Below are 25,846 nucleotides of genomic sequence, written 5' to 3'. Positions count from 1 at the left end.
GATATCAATCACCGGATTGTCTGGTCCAGACTCGATATTTACAGACCGCCGTCATATAGCTGGAATATTGCTGAGTGCGGCGTAAAACAACCAACCAATCAACCAACCAAGCAACGTTAAGATCCGAGGACACTCCCATAGCAGGTCATGTCAGTTGAACCCCGAGAGAACTTTGACCGTCCTGTCTAAATGAAGGATAAGTGGGAAATGTCGACTTCAATGAAAACCCACACAAAACACCTATTCCTTTTTGAGTATAGATGTCATGCCACACAGACAGATATCCACGACAATATGAGGGCGCGGCGTTAATGATCTGCATTCGGAATTTGTCGTTTTGTTACAATGCCTATAAAGGCGTTTTGTTACATGTTCGAGATACAGAGGTCCGATAGGCATTCGTCAACACTCGCCCCTTTCCGTAACCTGCAAGAAGACTCGTCCCCCTATCGATGAATGTTATGTGCGAAAATACGACAAACCAATCAGAATGCGCGTATGATTTCAAGTTCTTCGTCAAATAATCCCCCAGAAATAATTTTTGATTTTACATATGACTTGCATCTAAAAATATACCAAAGACACAGTTTAATGTATTCAATCATACTGTATAATTCTGCACGTCCCGATGTGCTTTAAATTGCATCTAAAATATAAATAATATATGGGGAAAATGCGTGAACCATTACACAACGAGTTGACAATGTTGTTTTAGGTATGCCCGTTTGCGCTAAGACGGAACCCGGTCGCAAAAATGGCCACGAGAGGGGCACGAGTCGCTATTCGGCTTGTCCCGGAATAACACGAGTTGGTCACGAATGGTCCGATAGGCTTGCTTGAATGCTTCGGTCACTCACGGTACCGGGAATTTGAAGCCTCCACGCTGATTGGCTTATTGCAAAGTTCACCTTGGTTGTTAGAAAGTTCACCTGGCACAACCTCCAATCAAGTGTCCTTAGATCTTCATGCCGACAGCTATCACTGACCTGAGTTTAATGGGAATATCTTGGGAGCGACGTCCTCTTTTGGGTTAAATATTAGGAGCGACCATGTCGCGAGTCTCCACACGAGTGAGTGCCCATCTCACTTTTTATTCACATTTTTTCAATAATCACTTCATTCATTTCTTATAATTTTCTTTCATATTTTTTAACTTGGGGTTTCATGACTTGGTTTACGGATCCACTAAGTAGGTAAATATACTAAAATGTACTATTGGTAAAACAGACTGCCATTAGTATCCTTTATCTTCCATATATTTTGTTTACTTAACCCGACATCACAAAAAAATATTATTTGACATTTTAGTTTTATTACGTATCGACTCAATTTATTGTTTTGAAACCGAAAATCCGTAAATTAGGTAATGTAGAAAATACCTCCCGAAAAAACATGTATATATTTGCATAATAAACAGTACATGACTTTCAAATGTATCTTGTTGAGCATTCTTGGACTTGACCGCCTCTGAGGTCTAGTGGATAGAGCGTCCGCCTGGAGAGCGGAAGGTCCGGGGTTCGATCCCCGGCCGCGTCATACCAAAAGACGTTAAAAGATGGTACTTGTAACCCTGTCTGGCGCTCGGCACTAAGGGTCTAAAACAAAGACTGGTTGGCTCGGAGTTAGTATACTGTGTCTGAGTGGGGTATTCATGTTAAACTGCGGCATGGTATCTCAGTGAGCCAGCACTATAAATCGGCATCAGTCCGGACTAGTACAAGCAGCCACACAAACACAAACACTTGTACATGCACGTCGCTATATAAGTGCAATAATCTTTGACGCGACGTTAAACCCCATTTCAACTCACTACAAAGTCACATCTAGAGACATCAGCAAGTACAGCCATACTGTGTTTCATTTTCACCAGGACTTCAAAAAATGCTTTCTTTGTTACAACCTCCATTTTCAACTTAACATGGGACCTCCTTTGGTCAAACGTTTGTTCCCTTCGAAATGCGTGTCACGGGTTGCACCCGAGTGACCAATGGGGTTCACACGAGTTGCGTCACGCGTTGCCCATGCGAGTGAGGGGAATAGACTTCAAGGCAGTAGTGTCTTGTCACGAGCGATAGAAATCCGTGCTAAGTTGGTGACAAAATATTAAGAAACCGTGACGTCCAATTCGAGATGAATCCGGGTAATATGTTTGGAAATATAATTCCCTGGGTAATCGAGGATGATCAAATGGAGATGGTTGCGGTGGTTCAAATTTTATATCTGAAAGCAGTCAACACGGTTTTCTATACACTAAAAGACTTGATGTTACAGTTCCTTTCCTGGTTTTCGTGACGGTAACGACGGAAACATGAAATCACTTATAATATGAAGTTTAATAGGAAAATATCTACAACAAATATAACGAAAACATACAGTGAAATGTACATATGCAATAAATTACACAAGGAAAGGAATGACGTGTATCTGTAGACATGTCAAAAATCAGATCGGGGCCAAGAAGTATCACAAATTTGCAAATCATGCAAATGTCATGTTTTCCAGCCAATCGATGCCTCGGGCAAGGGGACATCCGTTCTTCCATGTTCCATCTCTGTTGATCCTCTGGCTAGTTTGTCCACAGTCTCTGGTTCGCTGAAACTACTACCTCATCAACAGGGTACATGATGTCATCAGTGCTGCAGAGAGCAGAGTTGTCACCACCGTCGTGTACGGTGACGTCGCCGCCCCGCCCATGCCTGCCCCCTCCGCTGTGCCTGTAATACAGAAGACGGACAGAGAGGTTTTACTACGCTGTTTGTAGATACAGCTAACGAACATGGAAGAATACTCGGCCAGACAAAGGAAAGTACACCCATGTTTGAAGGTGGCTGACAATGAAAAAAAACAAGAAATGGTTCCTTGTATTCGATGGTGATGTATTTAGTACGGGTATCATAGGCGATATTGCGTGCCTCGTGTCAATGAGTATCTTACAAGGTCTGCCTAGTAACGTTTTGATATGATTAATTATGTAATTCTACTGCCGTTGGAGACGAATTTCATTATCTCCTTAAATGTATTATTGTATGTATTATTATTATTATTATTATTATTATTATTATTATTATTATTATTTTGTACAGATTAAAATTTAAAAAAATGCAGCAAAGAGGGTTTGGGTGATCCTGGCACAGTCAGGCTGGTTAGGCTTATCATCAGCTCAGGGCCCTTGCCCCCTCTACACGCAGCCCAGACAGCGAATGGGACTTCTCCCATTATTATAATGATAATTATTATTATTATTATTATTATTATTATGGGTCACGTATATAATTAACAGCTCTAAAAATGAACGACATGATCACCTCAGACGTGTATAAGAGAAGACATATGCGGAAGCAGTTAACGTGACATACTCGAAAGCTTTGACGTACCATTATCTTTAATAAATCATTGCTAAGTAGGATTCGCTTTACTCTTTGAGTATTTTTAAATCGAATCTTCCAACCTCGGCCCCTGCACAGACAGGATAGTTATAAAAAACAACCAACTGAAACAATGGCCATAACACACCCCAGTTGTATAAATATATACATGTTTTGTGTTATTAGGCATTCTGCTGAGACTTCGATATCTACCTTTTCGCCAGCCCTACACTTTCCCCCTCCCGTATTCACATACATCAATGTCCATTGCACCAACGATGTACTTCCACAATAGTTTCCCAACTGTATCTAAAGATGTCTTAAATTGTGATCCCCTATAGGTTTTCATTTTTAGATGAAGTGTTCATCATTGAATTATATGAAAGAAGTAGACATATGCGGAGATTTGTATCTTTTCGCCGCAAACTCCCGAAAACTCCGCTTGCAGGAGTGTGTCACTATTGGACAAATGTGATGCGTAATATATGTCTGTCTGTATTTCTTTCTGAGATTCCCATCTTCCTACCGCCATGACTTTTCATTCCGACGTGAAAAAAAAGGTTTTCGTATCCCCGCCTCTGTGGAAGATTATGCCCCGATGTGATAACAGTTTTATTACTACTGTTGCAAAGCGACTCGATCTACGTCATACATTAATTTAAAGACTTGTACCAAGTGTTTTAAACTTTAAAATGGCATAACATAAGTTACACACTTTGTGAAAAACAGTTTTAGATATTTATATATATTTTAAACAAAATATGTTTCGTCTGCCCTCTCCCTTGCAAATTGAGGTTGGAGATGAGAAACATAAAAAATATGGATGGCCAATTTAACGTCGACAACAAATTCCATATGTTCTGTGAAAAGCATCCAGTTCCATCCACATTCAAATACGTGCACCTGACGTATGGCATCATGGCGACATTAGCAGCAAATTAAGACGTCGGTTTGTGTAACATCAAAATGTATCCAACACAACACAAACTTGTCTAAAACGTAGACCATTATTTACATATATTTAAACATTTAGACTGGATAGAAATGACTGTCTTCCAGGTATGCAATAAGCACTGCGCACATGCGTCTATTTGGTAGACAAAAAAAACACTGTACAGGCGGTGTAGCTCACCTTCAGGGTTGGGTGCGGATGTACCTGCTGGTGGTGAGGACGAGCCTGAGAACGAGAGGGCCCCGGATGAAAGCACGCCAAAGTATATCTGCTTGCTCTGGGCTACAGTGCCGCTGAATGGATAAAGGAAAATCACAGACACGTGACACATATGTTTAAGGTGGGGGTATTTCAATTTGTTTTATGACGAAATGGTTAAAAACATGTCTGTTAAATTTAAGTTAATAAGGTTAATTCCCATGACCCTACCGTATGATTTTCCCTAAACACTTTTCTCTGAGTTGACTCTAGCCATAATCCCCCTCTCAATGAAGAAATACCATTTTTAACCTTCTCTCAATCTCATTAAGATCAGATGTTTTTTTTCTGATACGGTCTCTCTGCTTAAAGATCTCGTAACCCATCCACAGGAGGCCAATGACAACTTGGCATCATTTCCTTATCAGTTCGATTAGGAAATATCGATTTTCACAAAAGAAAACCCATGCACAATATAGATACTCCTTCGAATGCAATCCCTTTTCGGCGTAGATGCCATGTCGCTCAGAAACGACATGGTGTAAAAAATATCCACAACGGGTAGAATGGCTCGGCCTTTATTAATAAATTCGGAACAGGTCGTCTAAGTTCGTTTTCGAGATACATCAGAAGGCTCGATTGGCTTGTACGAAAGTTCACAAGATGCGACCTCCAAGGTTAGGGTTTCACGTAGAGAGGTATCAAATGAGAGTGAAAAGATCTAATTTTAATGAGATTGGACGTTCTTGTAAACATAATTTATTGATATTTAAAAAAAAAAATAATTTCACATTGCCTTTAAAGTGTATTGTTTAGCTTCAGATAGTAAATGTTGGTAACAGTAAAGAGATATAAATAATTTATAAAAAACAAAAACAAAACAAAAACAAGCCGAAACGAAAACAAACTCACAGTATTTCAATTTGCCCCATGTCTCTAGTCGGGGGCATCCACGTCATTTGCAGCATGACCCGCGGCTGCGCAGAGGAATGCGTGATGGAGTCGCCGGATGAGAAGCAAGTGAGGAGCTTGGTTGACACAGGAGGCTGGGAGAACTGACCCACAGACGTGCTGTTGTTCCCCTTTACTCGCGCCTGCAACAGGAACGCCATGAACGGCAGCGACTGATCGTTGGCGTGGATGGTAACTGGAACAGATAGACACGTACATTGTAAGAGGGTATAATCTCCATTCTACAAAGTCAACTTTTCAAGGGATATACATATCAAGTCAATAAATAACCACTCTGGTTTTCGCAGTTTTACCTTGAAACGAGTGAGTGAGTTGGGTTTAACGCCGCTTTTAACAGCATTCCAGTTATATCGCGGCGTGTCAGCTTAATATGGAAGGAAAGCCTGAAGTGATGCAGGTCTCAGACGTTTACCACTTCGGTGAAACCCACGAGCACGGGTCTGGTGCTGACAAACCTAGAAACATAAACGGGGCAAACCGGGATTCGAACCCCCAATCATAGGTTTCTTGCGTACCCAAGGGACGCAACTCTGCACAGCGAATCGCGACGCCTTAGACGACTGGGCCACCCGTGCCCCCTACCTTGAAACGAAACTCCATACACTGAAACCCCATTTTCATCCCATCCGCCTACTGTGAACTCATTAAGCAATAATTGCCACACCTATATAAACTTATCCTGTTTAATTGGTTTCATGTCCCATTGGCTTCCACCTGTGTGTTCTCTGTCCATCATGTAGTGACAGTGTTATCCTTCAGTTGTTATTACCTTCTCATGTTATCCCACTCATGCATGCAATGGTTGTTACTGTTAATCCTCCACCTACTATATATATTCTGTACAATGTTCCTAATTCAGATTACAATCTTTACTTAACCCAAAATAACACCATAAACCCAGATCAAAGCGGTTTCACTCCTGGCCGCTCAACCCTAGATAACCTCGCCCGACTAGAACAAGATATTAAGACAGGACAACTAAATAAACAATATACCACAGGCATCTTCTTAGACTTCTCTAAAGCTTTCGACATGGTATGGCACGATGGGCTAATACAAAAACTTAAAAAAATAGGACTCAAAGGTCAGATAATAAACTACATCCAGGACTTCCTAAACAATCGTAAAATAACCGTGTGTATAGACCAAACTCTATCGGACCAATGTCCCCTAGAAAATGGCACTCCACAGGGCAGTATCCTCAGCCCCACCCTCTTCAATATAATGATAAACGATCTATTCGAGGGTCTATCCCCTAAAGTAAACACATCAAAATTCGCGGATGATAGAGCCATCTGGATCCGCACTAAAAGCATGAAAATGGCCACAAATCTACTCCAAAAATCTCTTAATAAAATACAACAATGGGCTGACAAATGGGGCTTCTCCCTTAACTCAGAAAAAACAACAGGAATAGTATTCAAACATAAAAACATGAAACCCGCCTCCCCAATCCTCCAGCTAAACAACCAAACAATCAAATTTCAAAAACAAACCAAATTCTTAGGACTTATTTTCGATGAACATCTCACCTGGGATGCTCACATCCAAAACCTAACAACTAAATGCAGTAAAGACCTAAACACCCTAAGATGCCTAACTGGCTCTAACTGGGGAGCCTCCAAAGATACTCTCCTCTCTCTCTACATATCCCTAATTAGATCAAAACTAGACTACGGCTGCGCCATATACAACACCCTAAACAACTCTCTATCCAAAAAACTTGACTCAATACAATATCAGGCTCTCAAACTCATTACACGCACCCAACATGGCACCTCCTACACCTCACTTCAGGCCTTAACAGGAGAAATGCCACTAAGTCTACGCAGGGAACAGCTAAGCTTAAATTTCTGGGCCGCGTCCCAATCAAACCCTCTCATCCAAAACTTAATAAACCAAAACATCAGCCCTAAAAACCAAGCTCTAGCTCGTAAACACCCCTTACTTACCCCAATATCCCAAAGAATAACAAACTACCTAAATGAACACCAAATTAAAAAAAATCTTAAACAAAACTGCAAACAATCAAATATCTTCACCCCTAAACTTAAAATACCCAAAATAGACACAACACTAGCTAGCCAAATAAATAAACAAACCGACCCAAACATAGCTAAAACTACCACACTAGCATACATACACAAAAATTGGCCAAATTGGTGTCACATTTACACGGACGGATCCTCAGATCCGACCTCCAAACACACGGGTTTCGGAGTCCATACCACACAACCAACTAAAACCACACAATCCTTCCGACTCCCAAATAACCAATCAATATTCACGGCCGAACTAATGGGCATGGCCTCAGCCCTCCACAATCAAGAATCCAAAAACAACCAAAAAATCCTAATACTTACTGACTCCCTAAGTGGACTACAAGCCCTCCAAAACAAAAATACCAAAAACCCACCTAAATTAATAAATCAAATACTTAAAAGCTCCAACGACCTAACAAAAGCAGGCAAACAAATAACCTTCTTGTGGATACCCGCCCACGTAGGAATATACGGTAATGAAAACGCCGATAAAGCAGCTAAACTATCCCTTAAAATCCCAGAAATAAGCTTAAACTTACCCATCTCAAAAACAGAAATTAAAAGTGTAAACAAACAAAAAATCACAAAAAAATGGCATAACCTATATCTAAACTCAAATAGCAAAATCAAAAGAGTGCTCAGCAAACCACTAACCAAACCAAAAATTCTCCATCCATCAAAAAAAATCGACAGAGTAATCACTAAACTCCAAACAGGACACACCAACCTAAATAACCACCTAAAAAATTAAAAAAAACACACTACAGGTAACTGCCCACACTGCAAACAACCAGAAACCCCAGAACACGCACTCATCCACTGCACACACTACCTAACACATCGAACCGCATTACAAACCACCCTCAATCTAAACAAGGCTCTCACTCTAGAAGCAATACTAAACCCACAAAATAAACTAGAAAACTTCAAGGCCTTAGGCGTATTCTTAATAAAAACGGAACTAATAAAACGCATCTAAAACCATAATAACCTGCCAAATCAAAATCACATAAACAAACAATCATCCACCATACCCAGCTCCCTTAGTTCTCCTCCCCAACCCCATCAGCATCTATTCCAAATCTCAAAATTCCCAAATTCTATATAAGCAACCCCTAAAGCACCCTCTTGGGTTGCACAGACCACCCTCGCCCCTTTCAGAAACACATTAAATGGCCTGGCCGGGCCCGTGTGCGAAATACGCATCAGTCGGAAAGCGCACGTTAAATCTCCAAAGTAAGTAAGTAAGTAAGTCCTCATTCAGTCTTGCTTGACAACGGTATAAGGATCTATACCGAAACGTCGCCTTTACAGCATTAAAGAAGTTGTTATCTATAAACTGTGTCTCCTTTGTCATCCGTCAACTTAATTCTAAGCAATGCCTATCAAACAATTTAGAAACCCCATTTATCCAGACACTATCGTTGCCAATCATCCGCGCTGCAAATGTTTCGGATTAACGAATCATACAGTCTCATTTACATCAGATCTAATTGCTCGCTTCCTCGACACAAATGTTTTTTTGTGTATCGGTAGCGAACACGAAGATCTGATTTTAATGAGATTGCGAGGCATAGGACCAAATACTGTTAAAATAAGGTTTTCGTTAGAATTAATAATTTTTTTTAAATCCCATATTGCATGTAGATCTGATCTCTTGCGGGCGTCGCTCGATCATCCAGCTGACAGCTATTCTATATGTTCATCAACCACGCACCACCACACACAGATTATATTTGCCATCATGTTTTTGTCACTGAGTATGGACTGCTACTCATTACTTCCCAAATATCTGTGTGGACAGGTGAATCTAAGCAATGTCGGACCATGTCGTTTAAGTGATTCGTGAAGACGTCAATGCGCATGAATCACGCATACTAGCTGTAGGCGTCGTTTGTCGCCCGAATACGACACAGCAGTTCGTTGGTCAGACCACAAAATATTGGTTTCTCACTATTTGTGCAGTAGAAAAACTAAATTCGCAATAATATCAACTAAAGACAATGATGGAATGAAGTAGAGAGAATGTCTGTGTAGTCTATTCTAGAACGATTTTACCTGTTTACAAGAGTGAGTGAATGTTGTTTAACGCCGCCGTCAGCGACATTCCATTAAAATCACAGCTACTGTAAATTATCGGGTGTGGCCCTAATCCAGTTGACTAACCATGCCGATAAACTACACATGTAATGCTAATTTCACAAACACTACAGCACTGATGGCGTTATGGATACTGTTGGTGGAATATTTAAACCCTTGTGATGTATTGACGTCACTACATTACACTACCGATTGTGATTCTAGGTTTGTCAGTACCATACCCGTGCTCGGGGGTTTCACCGAAGTGGTAAACGTTTGAGACCTGTATCACTTCGGGTTTTCCTCCCACATTAAGCTGTCACGCAGTGATATAAATGTTTACTGTTGTAAGCAACGTCCCACTCTGTCCGGGTACGAAGACACGAAACAATGCGTACCTACTCGTTCCATTTCGTCGGCTCTCACGACACCTAATAAAGTGATCATGACGTATTCCTTTCCGGGTTTCTACGGGAGATTTAAATGTGCCTACCGACCATAATTGAGTATAACGTTTCCACCTTTAGATATATGTATTAAGTTGAGAGTCAAATTAGATGTTTCAATCAGAAGTTGTTATTGGGATTTGATACCCCTGATTGACTGAACATAATCGAGTATTTTTCAGATTCATGGTAGTATTGAGTCTCACATCGTTTTCATCATTGTTCCACCCATGTCACGGAGGGAGGGTCCAAGAATAGCATTTAAAAATTACACCGGAATCGAACCAGGGTCTTCGGAGAAACAAACAAACGCTTAAACCACAAGCCTACCCCAAAGCCCCTATAGTGGCATTTCTCCGTAGGGATTCGGAAATTATCAACAAAAATAGATTTAGATGTGAGACCTAAAATTACATCAGATAATTAACTATCAAATCTTTCTCTCATGCATTTTTTGTATTAGATATAACATACCTCTAGGAGATTTTCTATTTATCCTACATACGATCTATAACTTAACAAAACACGCATATCGAGGACACATGGAATGATAATGTCATAAACACTGAAGCATTGATGACGTAATGCATACTTATAAAGATGTTATAATTTTAAATGATATGCATTATGACGTCACAATTGACGTCATGTCCTTTCAACATCGCACTCAGCAATATGCCAGTTATATGATGGTGGTTTGTAAATAATCGAGTTTGGACCAGGCAATCTAAAGATTGAGATCGAGAGCATCCATCCACGCATTTGGGATAAATGACATGAAAATCAACCTGACCACCCGACCCCGTTAGTTGCCCTTTACGACAAGCATGAGGTACTGAATTCTAACCCGGAAACTTCCGGATTAACAAACCGAGGATACCTAATAAGCATGAGGTGATATCGAGTCATTTCATGTCGCCCCCAGCAGCCAAGTACCAACAGCTGGAGGCGTGCTACAGCGCCATATCCTCTCACCTGACACCTTGGAAAAACCGGCGGGTTTATCTTTTCAGTGCCGTCAAAGATGTTATGTAACAAGTGAGTGAAAGCCCCGAGGGGGGGATAGAAGACGTAACAGATGCTCCACAGAACAAGTTAAGTAAAAATATGAATAATTAATTATGAAATATGTTCTTGGAAATATTTCATATTAAACTCACAACTTACTGATTACGTAGATTATCTTCTGTTTAACGTCATAATAGAATGTTCATACATTTTGTCAAAGGTGATTTAGTTTTACATTTGATGAACAACAAAAACTGACCTACAAAACTCCTAATCCTTTAAAGAAAATAAATGTAATCAAATTATGGACATTCTTGAAATGCAAAATATACAAAATGTTCTTGAATGACATTTAAAAGTGAGATAAACTGCATTTGACTTACCAGTGATGGGCATATTGGGGGCATACTGTAGACTACTGACACCTATCCTGTAGGGAGCGTTGGTCCCTTGGGGGGCTGTCCCTCTGTGAAGGGGGAGAAGCCCAGGACACGCCCTGTTGGGGGCACCGCTGGGGTAGGCTGCGATCAACGTTGCATGGAGCACATACGCCAGTAGGGCTAACATTTCCATCCTATGATATAAAGCTCCTTTGAATGGTGGTTCTTTATCTTGGGTATTCTGTCTATCCTCCGTTCTCTACTCCGTGGCTCCTCTGACGGGCGTTTACTTATGTATCAACGATGAGGCCTGACCAAGTTATGACGACGTCGGGCAGGTCGGAAGTCTTTACAGGTGCATCGGTACTTCCTGATCACGTGACAAGGAGGTGCTGGAGGCGACATCAATCAATCACGATCACTAACGATCTCTATCACATGGGTGTGTAATCCACTTGATACCACGCATGCTAAGATATTAGTAATATCTCGTATACACTGCCGGGAAAAGTAAGGTATACACCCATGTTTGACAGTGGCTACAATGAAACCAACAAGGATGGTGAGGTCTTTGATACGGGAATCATAGTTATGTTTTAAACCTTAAGTTTGCAGTGTTTCGGTGACCGTTTTCTAACTTATTTTTGGTCAAATCGTTTTTTAAGTGTATACTTTTTTGCCCCCGACAGTTTATAACTGATAGTAGACTGTTCTTGTTCTCGTATTTATTTTTGTTAATAGGTGTGAGTGTCAAAGTATATTTAATTAATTATTGATAATAATGTGTGTTTATTTGTGAGGAACAGTGATGGTAATAAACTTGGCTTATATTTCTCTGTTTAGAAAAAAACAACTAAAAAATACTGTTCAAGCAAAGAATTTTTATTCAATCAATTTTTATTTCAAGTACTGAAAAGACCATAGGCCTATAGTACATATATACATACAGTAGCAATGGGTGCAATAGGAATTACATATATCGTAACAAAATATCACATCTATAATGCAGAGGATCTGATGTTCATTGCATGATATATATACATTGAAAGATATTTTGTGACTGTTTCATTTTGAGATGACATGAAGATATAAAATTTGTCTTTTTCTAGGATTCAGATAAAAATATTTTTGTATGTATTCTTTTCTGATATTTGCATACAATGGACAGACTAGCAAAAAATGGTATTCATCTTCTATCTCTTGGCAAGTACAATATTTACACAATCTGTTTTCCCTTGGTATCGCTAAATGTCTACCTTTTTCTATTAGATGGTCATGAGAACTACATCTGAAACGGGATAGTGCTGTTCGGAATTTCTTAACATTTATATCCAAAAGATATTTTTCGGTCAGAATGAATGATTTAAAACAGGTGTAATTGCTTTAACTTATTGTGTAAACCTAGTGAAGAGTACCACTTTTGAAAATACATATCTTTTAGCCTTTGTCTTAAATTATATATGAAACGATCTGGTACTGTTACATGTTGCTCTCTCCAAACATACTCATACCCGCAAGATTGGAGTATCTTTTTGACACCCGAGGCCCAGTTATTTTTACCTCTGCTATCGTAAAGAATCATCATGTTATAGCATTTCTTTAGGAATCTGGTATTTGGCATTTTAAGCAATTTTATCCAATATTTTATTACTTTTATGTAACTAAATATATACATTGGGTATGTCCCACATTCCCCGTAAACTGTAACATTTGGAGTGTTGGAATTTACTCCTAAAAATCTTTTATACGCAAATAGATGTACCTTCTCTATTTTAACAGTTCTCTAGGCCCCAGACCTCAGCACCATAGAGTAGAATAGGACTGATTTTAGTGTCGAAAATCTTAGAGAATGTCTCATAGCTAATATTTCCAAGGGGTTTTAGGTTTTGTAAAACGCCAATTAAAATCTTTTTGGCTTGCAGTGCGGCTTTGTTGTAATACAGTGACCAAGTTAGTCGATTTGTAAAATGTACCCCCAAATATTTGTAACTTCTTACAACCACAAGTCTTTTACTTTTATATAGCCATTTTTCTCGTTTTGATAATTTCCCTCCATTTTTGAAAACTATAACCTTTGTCTTGTCGATATTGACCTTCAATTTCCATTTGTTACAATAATACTCAAGTTCATTTATTAACTTTTGAAGTCCAGGTACAGTGCTCGAGAACATAACTATATCATCAGCAAAAAGGAGTAGGAAAAGTTTAATAGTTTCTGGATGGAGTTGGATACCCTCGTCTTTCTTTTTTGAGTAGCTCACATTCACTGTCAAAACACTGTTGACTAGATGTGTTAGAAGTACACACTCTTTTCATGTCGCTTGCTGCCGTGCACAAGGCCTCTGACATGTATCTAACACTTTCGTCTATATTGTGTAAACACTTCATCAACAGCCTTTTCTAATAAAGAGTAGCATTCACTGCTAAACAAGTTATACATAAATTGGTCAGCTTTATCATTGACCCAAACGAATTTGGAAGCCTTCTTATTACCATGAGCTTGCACGGGTGAAGTCTACACAGAAGTATGTATGCTAGCCATGACAGGAAAATGACAAGATTCCGTGCGTGATACAATGGTGAAATTACAGCATACGTCAAACAACCCAGATGAACAGATTATGTAATCTATGACGCTAGCACCTTGATTGCCAATAAACGTATAGTCTCCAACTTCTGAGTCTGACCCACATCTTCCATTCATGATATGTATATTTAAGACACTGCATAAATTTATCAAACTTTTTCCAAAGTTGTTTATTATTATCTGCTGACGCTCGTACCATGTTAAAATGGTACATCTAGTAGCTCCTCTTGCAACAATAGCACACCGTTACTACAATCAGGTGATAACGCACTGTACCAGCGTGACGATTCTGTGTGAATATACACACATGAGTACACTACATCCTTATCTGTATTGAACATGGTTTTGTCTAATAACACAAATATTCCACTTTTACGGATTTTTGTCCATTTCACAAAATTCTCAAACTTTTTTCTAATAGGAATTACTATTCCACCTGAAAGGCGGCCGAATTTAGATATTTTTTCTCCATGTTTTGTTATAACCTTAAAATCTGGAAATATGGATAGTAAGTCAATCTCTTTGGACCAGGATTCTGTCAATCCAATGATGTCGCATTTACATATAAAGCTTACAAAGTCTCGATCCTGTAATTTAGCCATCAGCCCTGATACATTGTTGATAGTACCGTGGGGGTACACTTGTTCGAGGCACCCGTAAATTGTCATGGCCCTGGCCACACCCCTATCTCACAGCCTTCTGACCAGGGGTCTGGGAGCGAGAGGTTGACCTAAGATAACGTCTCCTTTGCTCCCCGCTCCCAGAGTCATCCTGTGTTGTCCGTGTGTCTCTCCTGTCACCGTGTCTAATGCTTATGTCTCTACCTAGACTCTGCTGTGTGTTGTCATTTCCTTTTTCGCGTCTTTTTATGAAAAGTAACTTGAGTTTAAATGCATGTTGTAAGGTCCAAGCATTGCTGGGGACATTTAAACCGACAATCAATATACAGTAAACTACGTTTATAACGAACACGCTTATAACGAACTAACAGATATAACGAACTTATTTTTGGTCCTTGCCACTTGCAGTATATAGACTGTATATATGCATATAACGAACTTATTTTTGGTCCTTGCCACTTGCTGTAGTTATGCTGTATATATGCATATATCGAACTGCGGTTATAACGAACTAACATTAATGATCCCTTTGAGTTCGTTATAACCGTAGTTTACTGTATTTCGAACTGTGCAGGCCAAGTATTGTGTTACCCATGGTCTCCTGGGGAACAGTCATGGCATTAGAACTGGTTAATATTTCTCTATTTTAGAAAAATACTAAACATATAACAAAAAGTCATAATAATGTACGAGCTAAGAAGAAAAACGGATTTTTGTCAAAAGTAAATTTAGTTTAAATACATTTTGTATGGTCCGAGCATTGCTGGGGTCATTAAAACCGACTCTATAATTTCGAATTGAGCAGGCCAAGTTTTGTATTACCTTCTGTTATATATTGGTCTGTTAAACAAGATGTTGTCTTCCCTTTGACATAAACAAACATCACTAAAATGTGTCACTTCATGACACAATTGATGTATACTTCTCAGTCTGAAATTCTAGCTCTCCTACTCAGTATAAGAATATATGGTCAGACAAAATAGTGTTATGTTAGACGTGTGGAGGACGTCATTGGCACAAATGGTGTCCGGTGCGGTTCCCTGTTTTGACTCGTGCCATGTGTTCCCGTGTTTCTTTCAGGTGAACAATTGAATTACCTTTGCATGTGTTTGTGACGGGTGTCATCGATGGGGCAGGGTACGCTCACCTTTTCACGACCAACTGGTATCTTCACTATTTGATAGTGATTTATAAAGACATGTTCATGATATAGATGTAGTCGGAATCGTACAATGGACTTGGGTTGTGGCAGATATTTGCCATGCTTATGGAAAGGGTTTTGCCGCTTTCATTGTCACACACATGGTAATCTTATCGAGAACACGCTATATATATAACCCCATTTGTTTTTTATCGCTAAGTCTTAACTTTTAGAAAACATTTTACGATTATGAGGATTTCATAACGAAATGTAGGTCAAATTTCGCTATGCGCGTTTTTTCGTGAACACTCGTGTCATACCGAGATACGGTAAGACGGGAGATGCGCCGAATAAATAGCGGTAGTGGTAGTACTCATATGGAAAGAAGTAAACAAACCTCTTTATCTTCTTGAACTGCTTGAAATGTGGGTATATATATCCTCTGCACATCCCAACCGGGTGTAAATGTAATTTCCGGCCATTATGCTATGGGGGCTGGTCACGTGCCCCCTTTTGGAAACCTTACACACGCTTACACACACACACACACACGCGCGCACGCACGCACGCACGAACGCACACACACAAAGCGGTTTAAGAGGAGACTATGCTTGTCGTAAGAGTGAGTGAGTGAGTTGGGATTAACGCCGCTTTTAACAGTATTCCAGTTATATCACGGCGTGTCAGCTTAATGTGGGAGGAAAGTCCGAAGTGATGCAGGTCTCAGACGTTTACCACTTCGGTGAAACCCACGAGCACGGGTCTGGTGCTGACAAACGTAGAAACATAATCGGGGCGAACCGGGATTCGAACCCACAATCATACTATTAGGTTTCTGGCGTGTCCAAGGGACGCAATTCTGCACAGCGAATCGCAGCGCCTTAGACGACATGGCCACCCGTGCCCCCTCGCATATCGTAAGAGGCTCGTCGACTTGGTAGATGGATGTCATCGTATCCTAATTGCGCAAATCGATGTTCATGCTCATCACTGGATTGTTTGGTCCAGACTAGATTATTTACAGATCGACGAAAGATATCTGGAATCAAATTCCGCGCATACGAATCTATACCTAACTGGGATCCTGCGATATAGACTCCTTTTAACAACACGTTCTTACACTAAACAAGGCGTTATATACTTTCCACTAAACAAGGCGTTATATACTTTCCACTAGATGTTCATGCTATGTAGTGACCTGGTGTTTCTTGTCTGTAGCGTCAAACGTATCTGGTATATATATAAAATCTATCTGTCTATATAAGATATTACTTCAGAGAGCATCACTATGTTGTTACATTACATGGTGAAACCCGTCGGTTGCAGACAGTTGTGGTATCCAAAAATCTGAAAAATGAACGTGTGGCTGCTTCTGTATTGAAAGTATCATCTTCGAAGGCCACGTAGTTAAGAAATGTCAGAGGCGGGATGCGAAATAAAAGCTACAGAACCATTGATTTTCCGTTACCCATAAAAGTCCAGTGTACGTATCCGACTATATCATGAGCATGTGTCTATGTGACTAAAGCGAACGTATCTTGTCCCACCGGTGGCACCCGTCACAAACACATGCAAAGGCAAGTCAACATTTCACCTAAAGAAAACGGGAACACACGGCAGAAGTCAAAAGAGGGACCAGCACCGTACACCAATTCTGCCAATGACGCGCCAAACAAGGAAACGTCCTCCACCCATCTCCCATAAAACTTTTTTCGGACCATAAATTCCTATGCTGAAAAGGTGACCAAGAACTTCAGACAGAAATATACATCAATTGTGTCTTGACGTGACACATTTTAGTGATGGTTATTTATGTCAAAGGGAAGACAACAATTTGTTTAACAGACCAATATATAACAGACGGTAATACAAAACTTGGCCTGCTCAATTCGAAATTATAGAGTCGGTTTTAATGTCCCCAGCAATGCTCGGACCATACGAAATGTATTTAAATTAAATTTACTTTTGACAAAAATCCGTTTTTCTTCTTAGCTCGTACATTATTATGACTTTTTGTTATATGTTTAGTATTTTTCTAAAATAGAGAAATATTAACCAGTTCTAATACCATGACTGTTGCCCACAAATAAACACACATTATTATCAATAATATATGAAATACACTTGATACTCGCACCTTTTAACGGGTTTCCATGCGCTATTTATTATGCGCAAGTACATTATTTATAGCTGCATGTACATGTATATATCAAATAACGGCTAGCACAACACAAAACTACGTTCGGGTTCATATGAGCTCAGTCGAGAAACTTCGTAGGACAACCCCAAACATTGATGAGAATGAAAAGCGCCACATTTGTAGCTCTCTGTGTAGTTTGTGCAGTGGCTTCAAAGTTTGACCAAACCCACCTCGAGAAACTTCGAGACAACGTTCAACTTAAAGGCGCGGTGCACTTTGCTGTAAACGGCAGGCTGGAGTGTGCTATGGCATGTGGCACGGGGGAGAGAAGCCCCCGCGGGTTACTGTACGCTGACCACGGACGCTGTCAGTGTGTGACTGATGCGGACTCTGCATCCCTGATGAAGGGAACCTTCGAGTTATGGAAGATTCAAATCAAAACAGGTTTGTTTGTTTGTGTGTATATTTGTTGTTTAACACCGCACGCGGCAATAGTACAGCTATATGACGGCGGTCTGTAAATAATCAAATCTAGACCAGACACACTAGTGATTGACATCATGGGTATCGATCGACGCAATTGTGATACGATGACATGCATCAACCAAGTCAGCGAGCCTGACCACCCGATCCCGTTAGTCGCCTCATACGACAAGCACAGTCGCCTTTTACAGCAAGCATGGGTTGCTGAAGACCTATTCTACCCCGGATCTTCAGGGGACTAAAACAGAAAGTACATTGTCAAATTTTGAATTACTCTAGCGGGCGAACCGATGGATAGCCGCGAAAGGCGATCACTGTCTGAAACACAACTGTCCGTTGACTAACCACTGACTTTGTGATGTAATAAATTGATGTGCGCAATCCAGTAAAACCTACAATGTTGAGGTATTGTTTGTGAGTTTGATTTGTTTCGACGATAGCAATTAAGAATGACATTATATACTCACACGCAAAAAAACGCAAGTCGAATATGCAGTGTACAGGTTATTTATTTTCATCAGTAAAGACAAGAAATACTAATAGGGCAAGATTGACAAAAATTTGACCGAAGACAGTTTAATGGATTAAAAGGCAGATGACATAATTGTTTTTTTTCAAATGTTAAGGGCTTACACAGTTTCGGGTCAATACCCAAAATGTCAGTCAATACCTGGTGTGACCACCATTAGCATTGATCACTGCCACACATCTCCTGTACATTGAGTGGATCAGACGATTTGTGAAGGCCCTAGGGATCCTGCTGCACACATCCAGAGCAGCTGTGCGTAGTTCATCGGCAGTTGTAGGGACTGGGCGCACATTGTGCAGACGCATTTGAACCTCATCCCACAAGTGTTAGATGGCGTTCAGATCAGGGCTGAGGGCTGGCCACGGTAGAACACGGATGTTGTGTTGTTGCAGAAAGGCCATGGTAGCTCTGGCAACATGGGGACGAGCGTTGTCCTGCTGAAAAATGTGTTGTTGATGTTGTGCAAAAAATGGAACAACGTGGGGTCTGATCACTTGGTCGATATACCGCTGAGCAGTGACGCCGTGTCCCCGACCTTGACCAACATTCAGAAAGCACATGGGTCCAAGTCTCGCATTAAGTCCAATCCCTGCCAATATCATGACGCTAGGTCCAACCCCATGGATACCTTTCCACAACGTTTCTGTCAGCGAAACGATAACCTCGACGCCGCCAAATTCTGACTCTTCCGTCTGCATGGGAGACACAAAAGCGACTTTCATCAGAGAAGATGACACGCCTCCACTCACGATGACGCCAATTGTGATGACCCTGTGCCCACTGAAGTCGTTCTTGTCGATGCCGTAGTTGGAGAACAGGACGACGTGCTGGTCGGCGACATCTGAGGTTGTTGGAACGGAGACGTCGGATAACAGTGTCCCGGCTAATGTGTCGATTATGTGTTCCTATGGTATGTCGAGCACTTTCACTTGCAGTTAGGAACCGTTACGGATGTCGTTGGTGTTGACGGGTAATCTGCCGATCTTGTGGAGGTGTGGTGACCCTAGGACGACCGCTCCGAGGAAGGTCATCTGTGGTCTGTGTAGCATTGTATCGATGCAGGAGTCGGTAGATTGCGGTTATGTTAACGTTGAAATGACGGGCAACATTTTGGACAGACTCCAGCTTCCAAACGTCCCATAGCCTGGTTTCTCTGAATTTGAGTTAGGCGTGGCATTGTTGACCAAGGAGTGGTAGGTCCAAGAATCGGCCACAGTTTTATACCCTCTACAGTTCGTGACAGTTCGCGCATTTTCGATTCCCCGAGAAAAGGGTGCATGATACCCACATATTAATTATAATGGTGCGTTTTGGCGATTCGTTTTTTATGTTGAGTTTTTACTCGGGGCTTCCAAAATGCAACCAAAAATATTGATAACACCATCAGGCTTCACAACATGCTAAAACTCGTATCAATTTATGGTTCCGTGTTTGTTACCTATTTGCTTAAAACCACCTGCGTTTCTTTTGCGTGTGAGTATTATATACTCTTAAAAAAAAGAAACGCAAAACGGATATTTTTGGCTATAAAAGCAAAATTACTGGACCAAGAGGTGCAAACTGAAGAGGTTTGATGTCTTATAGTGTCAGTGACAAATTTCCCGGATCAAAAGGATCACCAAAGGACATGCAAACCATTAGTCGGGGAACACGTACGATTCGGAAAAACGCACCCAGTGCATTTACAAACGGGCCATGGAGCTGCACGTACTGCACGTGCAGCAGCACTATGGACGGTTTTAAAGTGCAGGGTTTTAAGCCATAGCCCGCTTGCAGGCAGGGCAGTCACTATCAGCTGTTTCCATGGTTTCAATGTAGCGCCCAGCACCATAACAAGGCTTTGGGATCAACAACATTGGTCAACGCGTGATCGGCCAAGGTCGGGACGACCAAGAGTAACCACCTCCGCCCAAGATCGCTACATCCGACTGCGCCACCTAGATGAATGGACGACCACAGCCACCTCAACTGCATACCAAATACCCGGACTGCACAGAAACTCCAATCAGACCGTACGAAACCGTTTGAGAGCAGCAAATCTACGAGCAAGACGTCCTGTTTGGACAGGTTTGGAGGGGGTAGCGTTATGATGTGAGCGGCTATCCCTCATCATGGCAGGACAGGTTTGGTCCATATGCAGGGCAATCTTACGGCTCAACGAAATTCTCCTACCACACGTCCTCCCAATTGCAGACAAGGGCAATGTAGGACAACGCTCGACCACACAAGAGCCTGTCTGCGCACGTTGATGTTATCCCCTGGCCCTCCAGATCCCCGGATTTGAACCCGATAGAGCACCAGTGGTGTCAACTTGTTATATTGTTGCCAAGACGGATAACTATCTTAAGCTTTTGGTTTGTTGTTTAACGCCGCACTCAGCAATGATCCAGCTATATGACGGCGGTCTGTGGGTTATCGAGTCTGGACCAGACAATCCAGTGATTGACATCATGAGCATCGCTTCACGCAATTGTGATACGATGACATGCATCAACCAAGTCAGCGAGCCTGACCACCCGATCCCGTTGGTCTCCTCTTACGACAAACATGTTCACCTTTTACGGCAAGCATGTGTTGCTGAAGACCTATTCTGCTCCGGATGTCCATGGGTCACTATCTGAAGCAACGTATGGGAACTCATTTCCGTGTTTGCTTATGACCTTTAAAATGGTGACAAATCAGGTGAATTCAAGCAACGCCGGAGCAACGGCGAGTTGTTGGACAGGTAACAGGCAGCGTGCGTATCTAGGTCTCAGTCCTGCCGCACAGGGGCGGTCGGGTAGCCTAGTGGTTAAAGCGTTAGCTCGTCATGCCGAAGACCCGGGTTCGATTCCCGACATGGGTATAATGTGCGAAGCCCATTTCTGGTGTCCCCCGCCGTGATATTGCTGGAATATTGCTAAAAGCGGCGTAAAACTATACTCACTCACTCACTCCTGCCGCACAATGAAGCACATGTAGCACATGTAGGTAGCACATGTAGCACATGTGGTGTCTCCTAAGGTCTCAGTCACACATTCAGGAATTTTACTGCCGTCATTGATAGGACCATTCCCGTTAAAATTTGCCAAAAATCTGATCAAGATCCTGTGATTCGTGGCGTGAAATTCACAAACAATCAGATATTGTTCAGGAAGCGTCTCGATTCAGCCGTTTCAAGCCGAATTCGTCCCGATTCTCCCGTTCTCAGTCCGAATCTGATCCGATTTGTATCTTCCGCATGGAAAAAAACGGACCGAATCTGTCTCGACAGCGTCCCGGTTCTCCCAAATGCAATCCAACAGAGATCCGACAGTGACCGGACAGTGAACCGACAAAGACGGTCGCATTCGGCAAGATCTGGACGCAATCTGGACTCAATCGACAAGAAACGGCAATGTACAATTCATGCCCGTTCATCACGACAGCGTCCTGATACAGAGGACACCGTCCAGACAACACAGGGCATTGTTACGATTTTGTTCCGATACAGCAGAATCTGTCATGACATAGTCACGATTGTAATCCGACTAGACAATATCGGCTGAGTTGGGACGCACCATACTGTCGGCCGAACTCTCTGGACCTTTCCCGATCCGTAGGAATCTGTTACGAACGTATACGACTGCGTTCAGACAATGATAGGACATTCCAGATCATTGAGGATAGTAAACCGACTTTTTTCACTTTTCGTGTTGGAGCGCTGTCTGATCTCAAACAGGAGTCACAATCGCACTGTGTGAATCTGGCCTATGGCATGATACTTTGTTTGAAATGTGCCCAGCAGTAAAAATGGATACCCGGTGGGAAGACATGGAAACGTGACTCTTAACCTTCTAGCGCCTGCCAAGGCCGTTTGTTTTGTATACATCCCATTGAGCTAAGAATCAAAAGTGAGTGCACTCATGGAATGGCCCGGGTAATTGTTATTATTTACAGATGAAAATAAAATAATGCAGCAAAGAGGGTTTGGATGATCCTGGCACAATCAGGCTGGTTAAGCTCTTCATCAGCTCAGGGCCCTTGCCCCCTCAACACGCAGTCCAGACAGCGAATGGGACTTCTCCCAGGAAGCGCTGCCTTGTCAAACCCACCCAGAACTTTTCGGAGAATGGGGAGTCGGACAACATGGTACTTGGGATGCCAGCGTAACATTCCGAAAACGAGGTCCGCAGATTTGCCATGTTTTTCCTCAATCTTGTCAATCACATTAGTGTCAAAGGGGACAGAAAATTCAATGATATAAATGACTTCATTGGATTTATCAAAAAGGACAAGATCAGGTTTGTTGGCCTGGATACGTCTAAGGTAGTAAATGGGCCTATTCCAAAGAATATTGTATTTATCATTTTCCATGACGCCCTCTTCTTATTCCGGGACGTACTATGGATGGACCTCTGTGTCAAAACCACAAGCATGGCGAAGACGGTAATAAAATGATCGAGCTACACCATCATGGCGCTTAAGATACTGTGTTTGTGCCAAAGCTGGGCATCCACTGACAATGTGTTGGAAAGTTTCATCAAATTCATTACATAATCTACATTTGATATTTACATTTTGACGCAAAATCACACATTGACGGTTTCGAGTGGGAAGTGACTGGTCCTGAGCAGCAAACAGAAATCCTTGTGTTTCACTTTTCAAGCCAGACGACTTCATTCAAGTGAAGGACTCCAAGATTGCTGATCTTCTCAACACACTGCACATAAACTCGATGCAGTCTCCGTTCAGATAGCCTCTCCTTGAAAAACTGAGCCTGGGCCCACTTGATATGGCACTTCGCTTGGTTGACACTCATTTCTGTACCGCCCAGCAGTACAGAACCATCAACAAAATCAACACCGACATTGAGATTATGTCCCACATCCTTGGCTCGTTTTAGAAAAGTGTGGAATGCCTTGTTTTCATCATGAGTCTTGACATGCTTCAAAAAATGATCATCAGACAGATAAATGCGTGCAAAAGTGCACAAAACAGTTCTATCACGAAGAGCCCAAACGTTAATCAAACCACGCCCTCCCATAATGATTGGTAAATATAAGCGATTGGGGGAAGAGCGAGGGTGGTGGGATCTGACATGATCCTTCGTGAGGGTGTCAACACCCTGAATTATTATTATTATTATTATTATTATTATTATTATTACTACTACTACTATTATTATTATTATCATTACTATTATTATTATTATCATCATCATTATTATTATTATCATCATCATCATCATCATTATCATCATCATAATCATCATCATCATTATTATTATTATTATTATTATTATTATTATTATTATAATACTAGTTACATTGTACCAATTTTATTCTGTTTTAGCGGCATTTTTGATCTGCGATGGACGCGTCCTGTATTGGTACGGCGGGGATAGATCGCAGTTCGTGGCAAAGGAGAAATTCCATGGTTCATTGGTCATCGACATTGGATATGTTCAGGCAACGAAAACATTATACTGGGTGACAGATCACCTGGAAGGGATTCACTCTGCTCAACTATCACTTGGAAAGATCGGCCCTGAAAAGCGTGCAATGTTCAAAGGTACTGTTGTCCCGTAGGACCTCCGGACAATAGTAGAAATGAGTATGGTTTTACGCCGCTTTTAGCAATATTCTAGCAACATCACGGCGTGAGACACCGAGAATCGACAAGGCTATTGGCTGGCGTAAAAAAATAATTCACTCAAGGATATTGCGGTAATTACATTGGGGTGTTCCTCATGGTATGAAAGACTTTCTTTATATGTATCCTTTTTTTCTTTAATGAATTGGTAATCTCTATTCCGTTATCATTTTTGTCTGTAACTGAATATGAATACACACATACATATATAACGAATAGCGTCCCGCGTCATGAGGGTACGATGACAAGGGGTCAGGCAAGTCACCAAGTCTGACCCTTTGATCCATTTAGCTGCCTCTTACCACCAGCATAGGCTGCTGGGGACTTATTCTAACCCGGACTCCCCACGGGGAGACAAGTCTAGGCTGCTGGGGACTTATTCTAACCCGGACTCCCCACGGGGAGACAAGTCTAGGCTGCTGGGGACTTATTCTAACCCGGACTCCCCACGGGGAGACAAGTCTAGGCTGCTGGGGACCTATTCTAACCCGGACTCCCCACGGGGAGACAAGTCTAGGCTGCTGGGGACTTATTCTAACCCGGACTCCCCACTGGGAGACAAGCCTAGGCTGCTGGGGACCTATTCTAACCCGGACTCCCCACGGGGAGACAAGCTTAGGCTGCTGGGGACCTATTCTTACCCGGACTCACCACGGGGAGACAAGCCTAGGCTGCTGGGGACCTATTCTAACCCGGACTCACCACGGGGAGACAAGCATAGGCTGCTAGGGACCTATTCTAACCCGGAATCCCACGGGGAGACAAGTATAGGCTGCTGGGGAACTATTCTTACCCGTACCCCCACTGGGAGACAAGCATAGGCTGCTGGGGACCTATTCTTACCCGTACCCCCACGGGGAGACAAGTATAGGCTGCTGGGGGCCTATTCTAACCCGGACCCCCACGGGGAGACAAGTATAGGCTGCTGGGGACCTATTCTAACCCGGACCTCCCACTGGGAGACCAACACAGGCTGCTGGGGACCTATTCTAACCCCGACTCCCCAGTGGGAGACCAACATTGGCTGCTGGGGACCTATTCTAACCCGGACTCCCACGGGGAGACCAACATAGGCTGCTGGGGACCTATTCTAACTCGGGCCCCCACTGGGAGACAAACATAAGCTGCTGGGGACCTATTCTAACCCCGACTCCCCATGTGGAGACAAGCAAAGGCTGCTGGGGACCTAGTCTAACCTATGGGAGCCCTCAATCGTCTCCCCATACTCCACATTCTACTGATCTATTTGTAATTGTTTACAGGTGTTAACATCGACCACTTTGAACTACAT

At 41.9% G+C, this 25,846-nt stretch overlaps 1 protein-coding gene across 1 annotated transcript; it reads right to left on the bottom strand.

The window, feature by feature from the left end:
* Positions 1-2,601: 2,601 nt before the first annotated feature.
* On the bottom strand, positions 2,602-11,635 carry LOC139464900 (putative defense protein Hdd11-like). The gene is made up of 4 exons (XM_071246479.1): positions 11,446-11,635; positions 5,428-5,662; positions 4,498-4,610; positions 2,602-2,714 (listed from the first exon to the last, which is right to left on the bottom strand). Exons 1-4 carry the CDS (start codon positions 11,633-11,635, stop codon positions 2,602-2,604), a joined length of 651 nt encoding a protein of 216 aa, XP_071102580.1.
* Between the last annotated feature and the right edge of the window lie 14,211 nt (positions 11,636-25,846).

Source organism: Haliotis cracherodii, unplaced genomic scaffold (genome assembly GCF_022045235.1).
Source record: "Haliotis cracherodii isolate W230 unplaced genomic scaffold, xgHalCrac1.p SCAF_17, whole genome shotgun sequence".
NCBI classification, from domain to species: Eukaryota; Metazoa; Mollusca; class Gastropoda; order Lepetellida; family Haliotidae; genus Haliotis; species Haliotis cracherodii.
The sequence above is the reverse complement of the archived record's forward strand: the minus strand, read 5'-3'. Positions and strand labels throughout refer to the sequence as shown.

Excerpts from the sequence above, each read along its gene's own strand:
- LOC139464900 (XM_071246479.1), bottom strand. The coding sequence starts at position 11,635 with ATGGAAATGTTAGCCCTACTGGCGTATGTGCTCCATGCAACGTTGATC. Across the intron at positions 5,663-11,445 it reads CCCCAATATGCCCATCACTG|TTACCATCCACGCCAACGAT; the intron begins GTAAGTCAAATG and ends TATCTGTTCCAG. Across the intron at positions 4,611-5,427 it reads ATGGGGCAAATTGAAATACT|CGGCACTGTAGCCCAGAGCA; the intron begins GTGAGTTTGTTT and ends TTATCCATTCAG.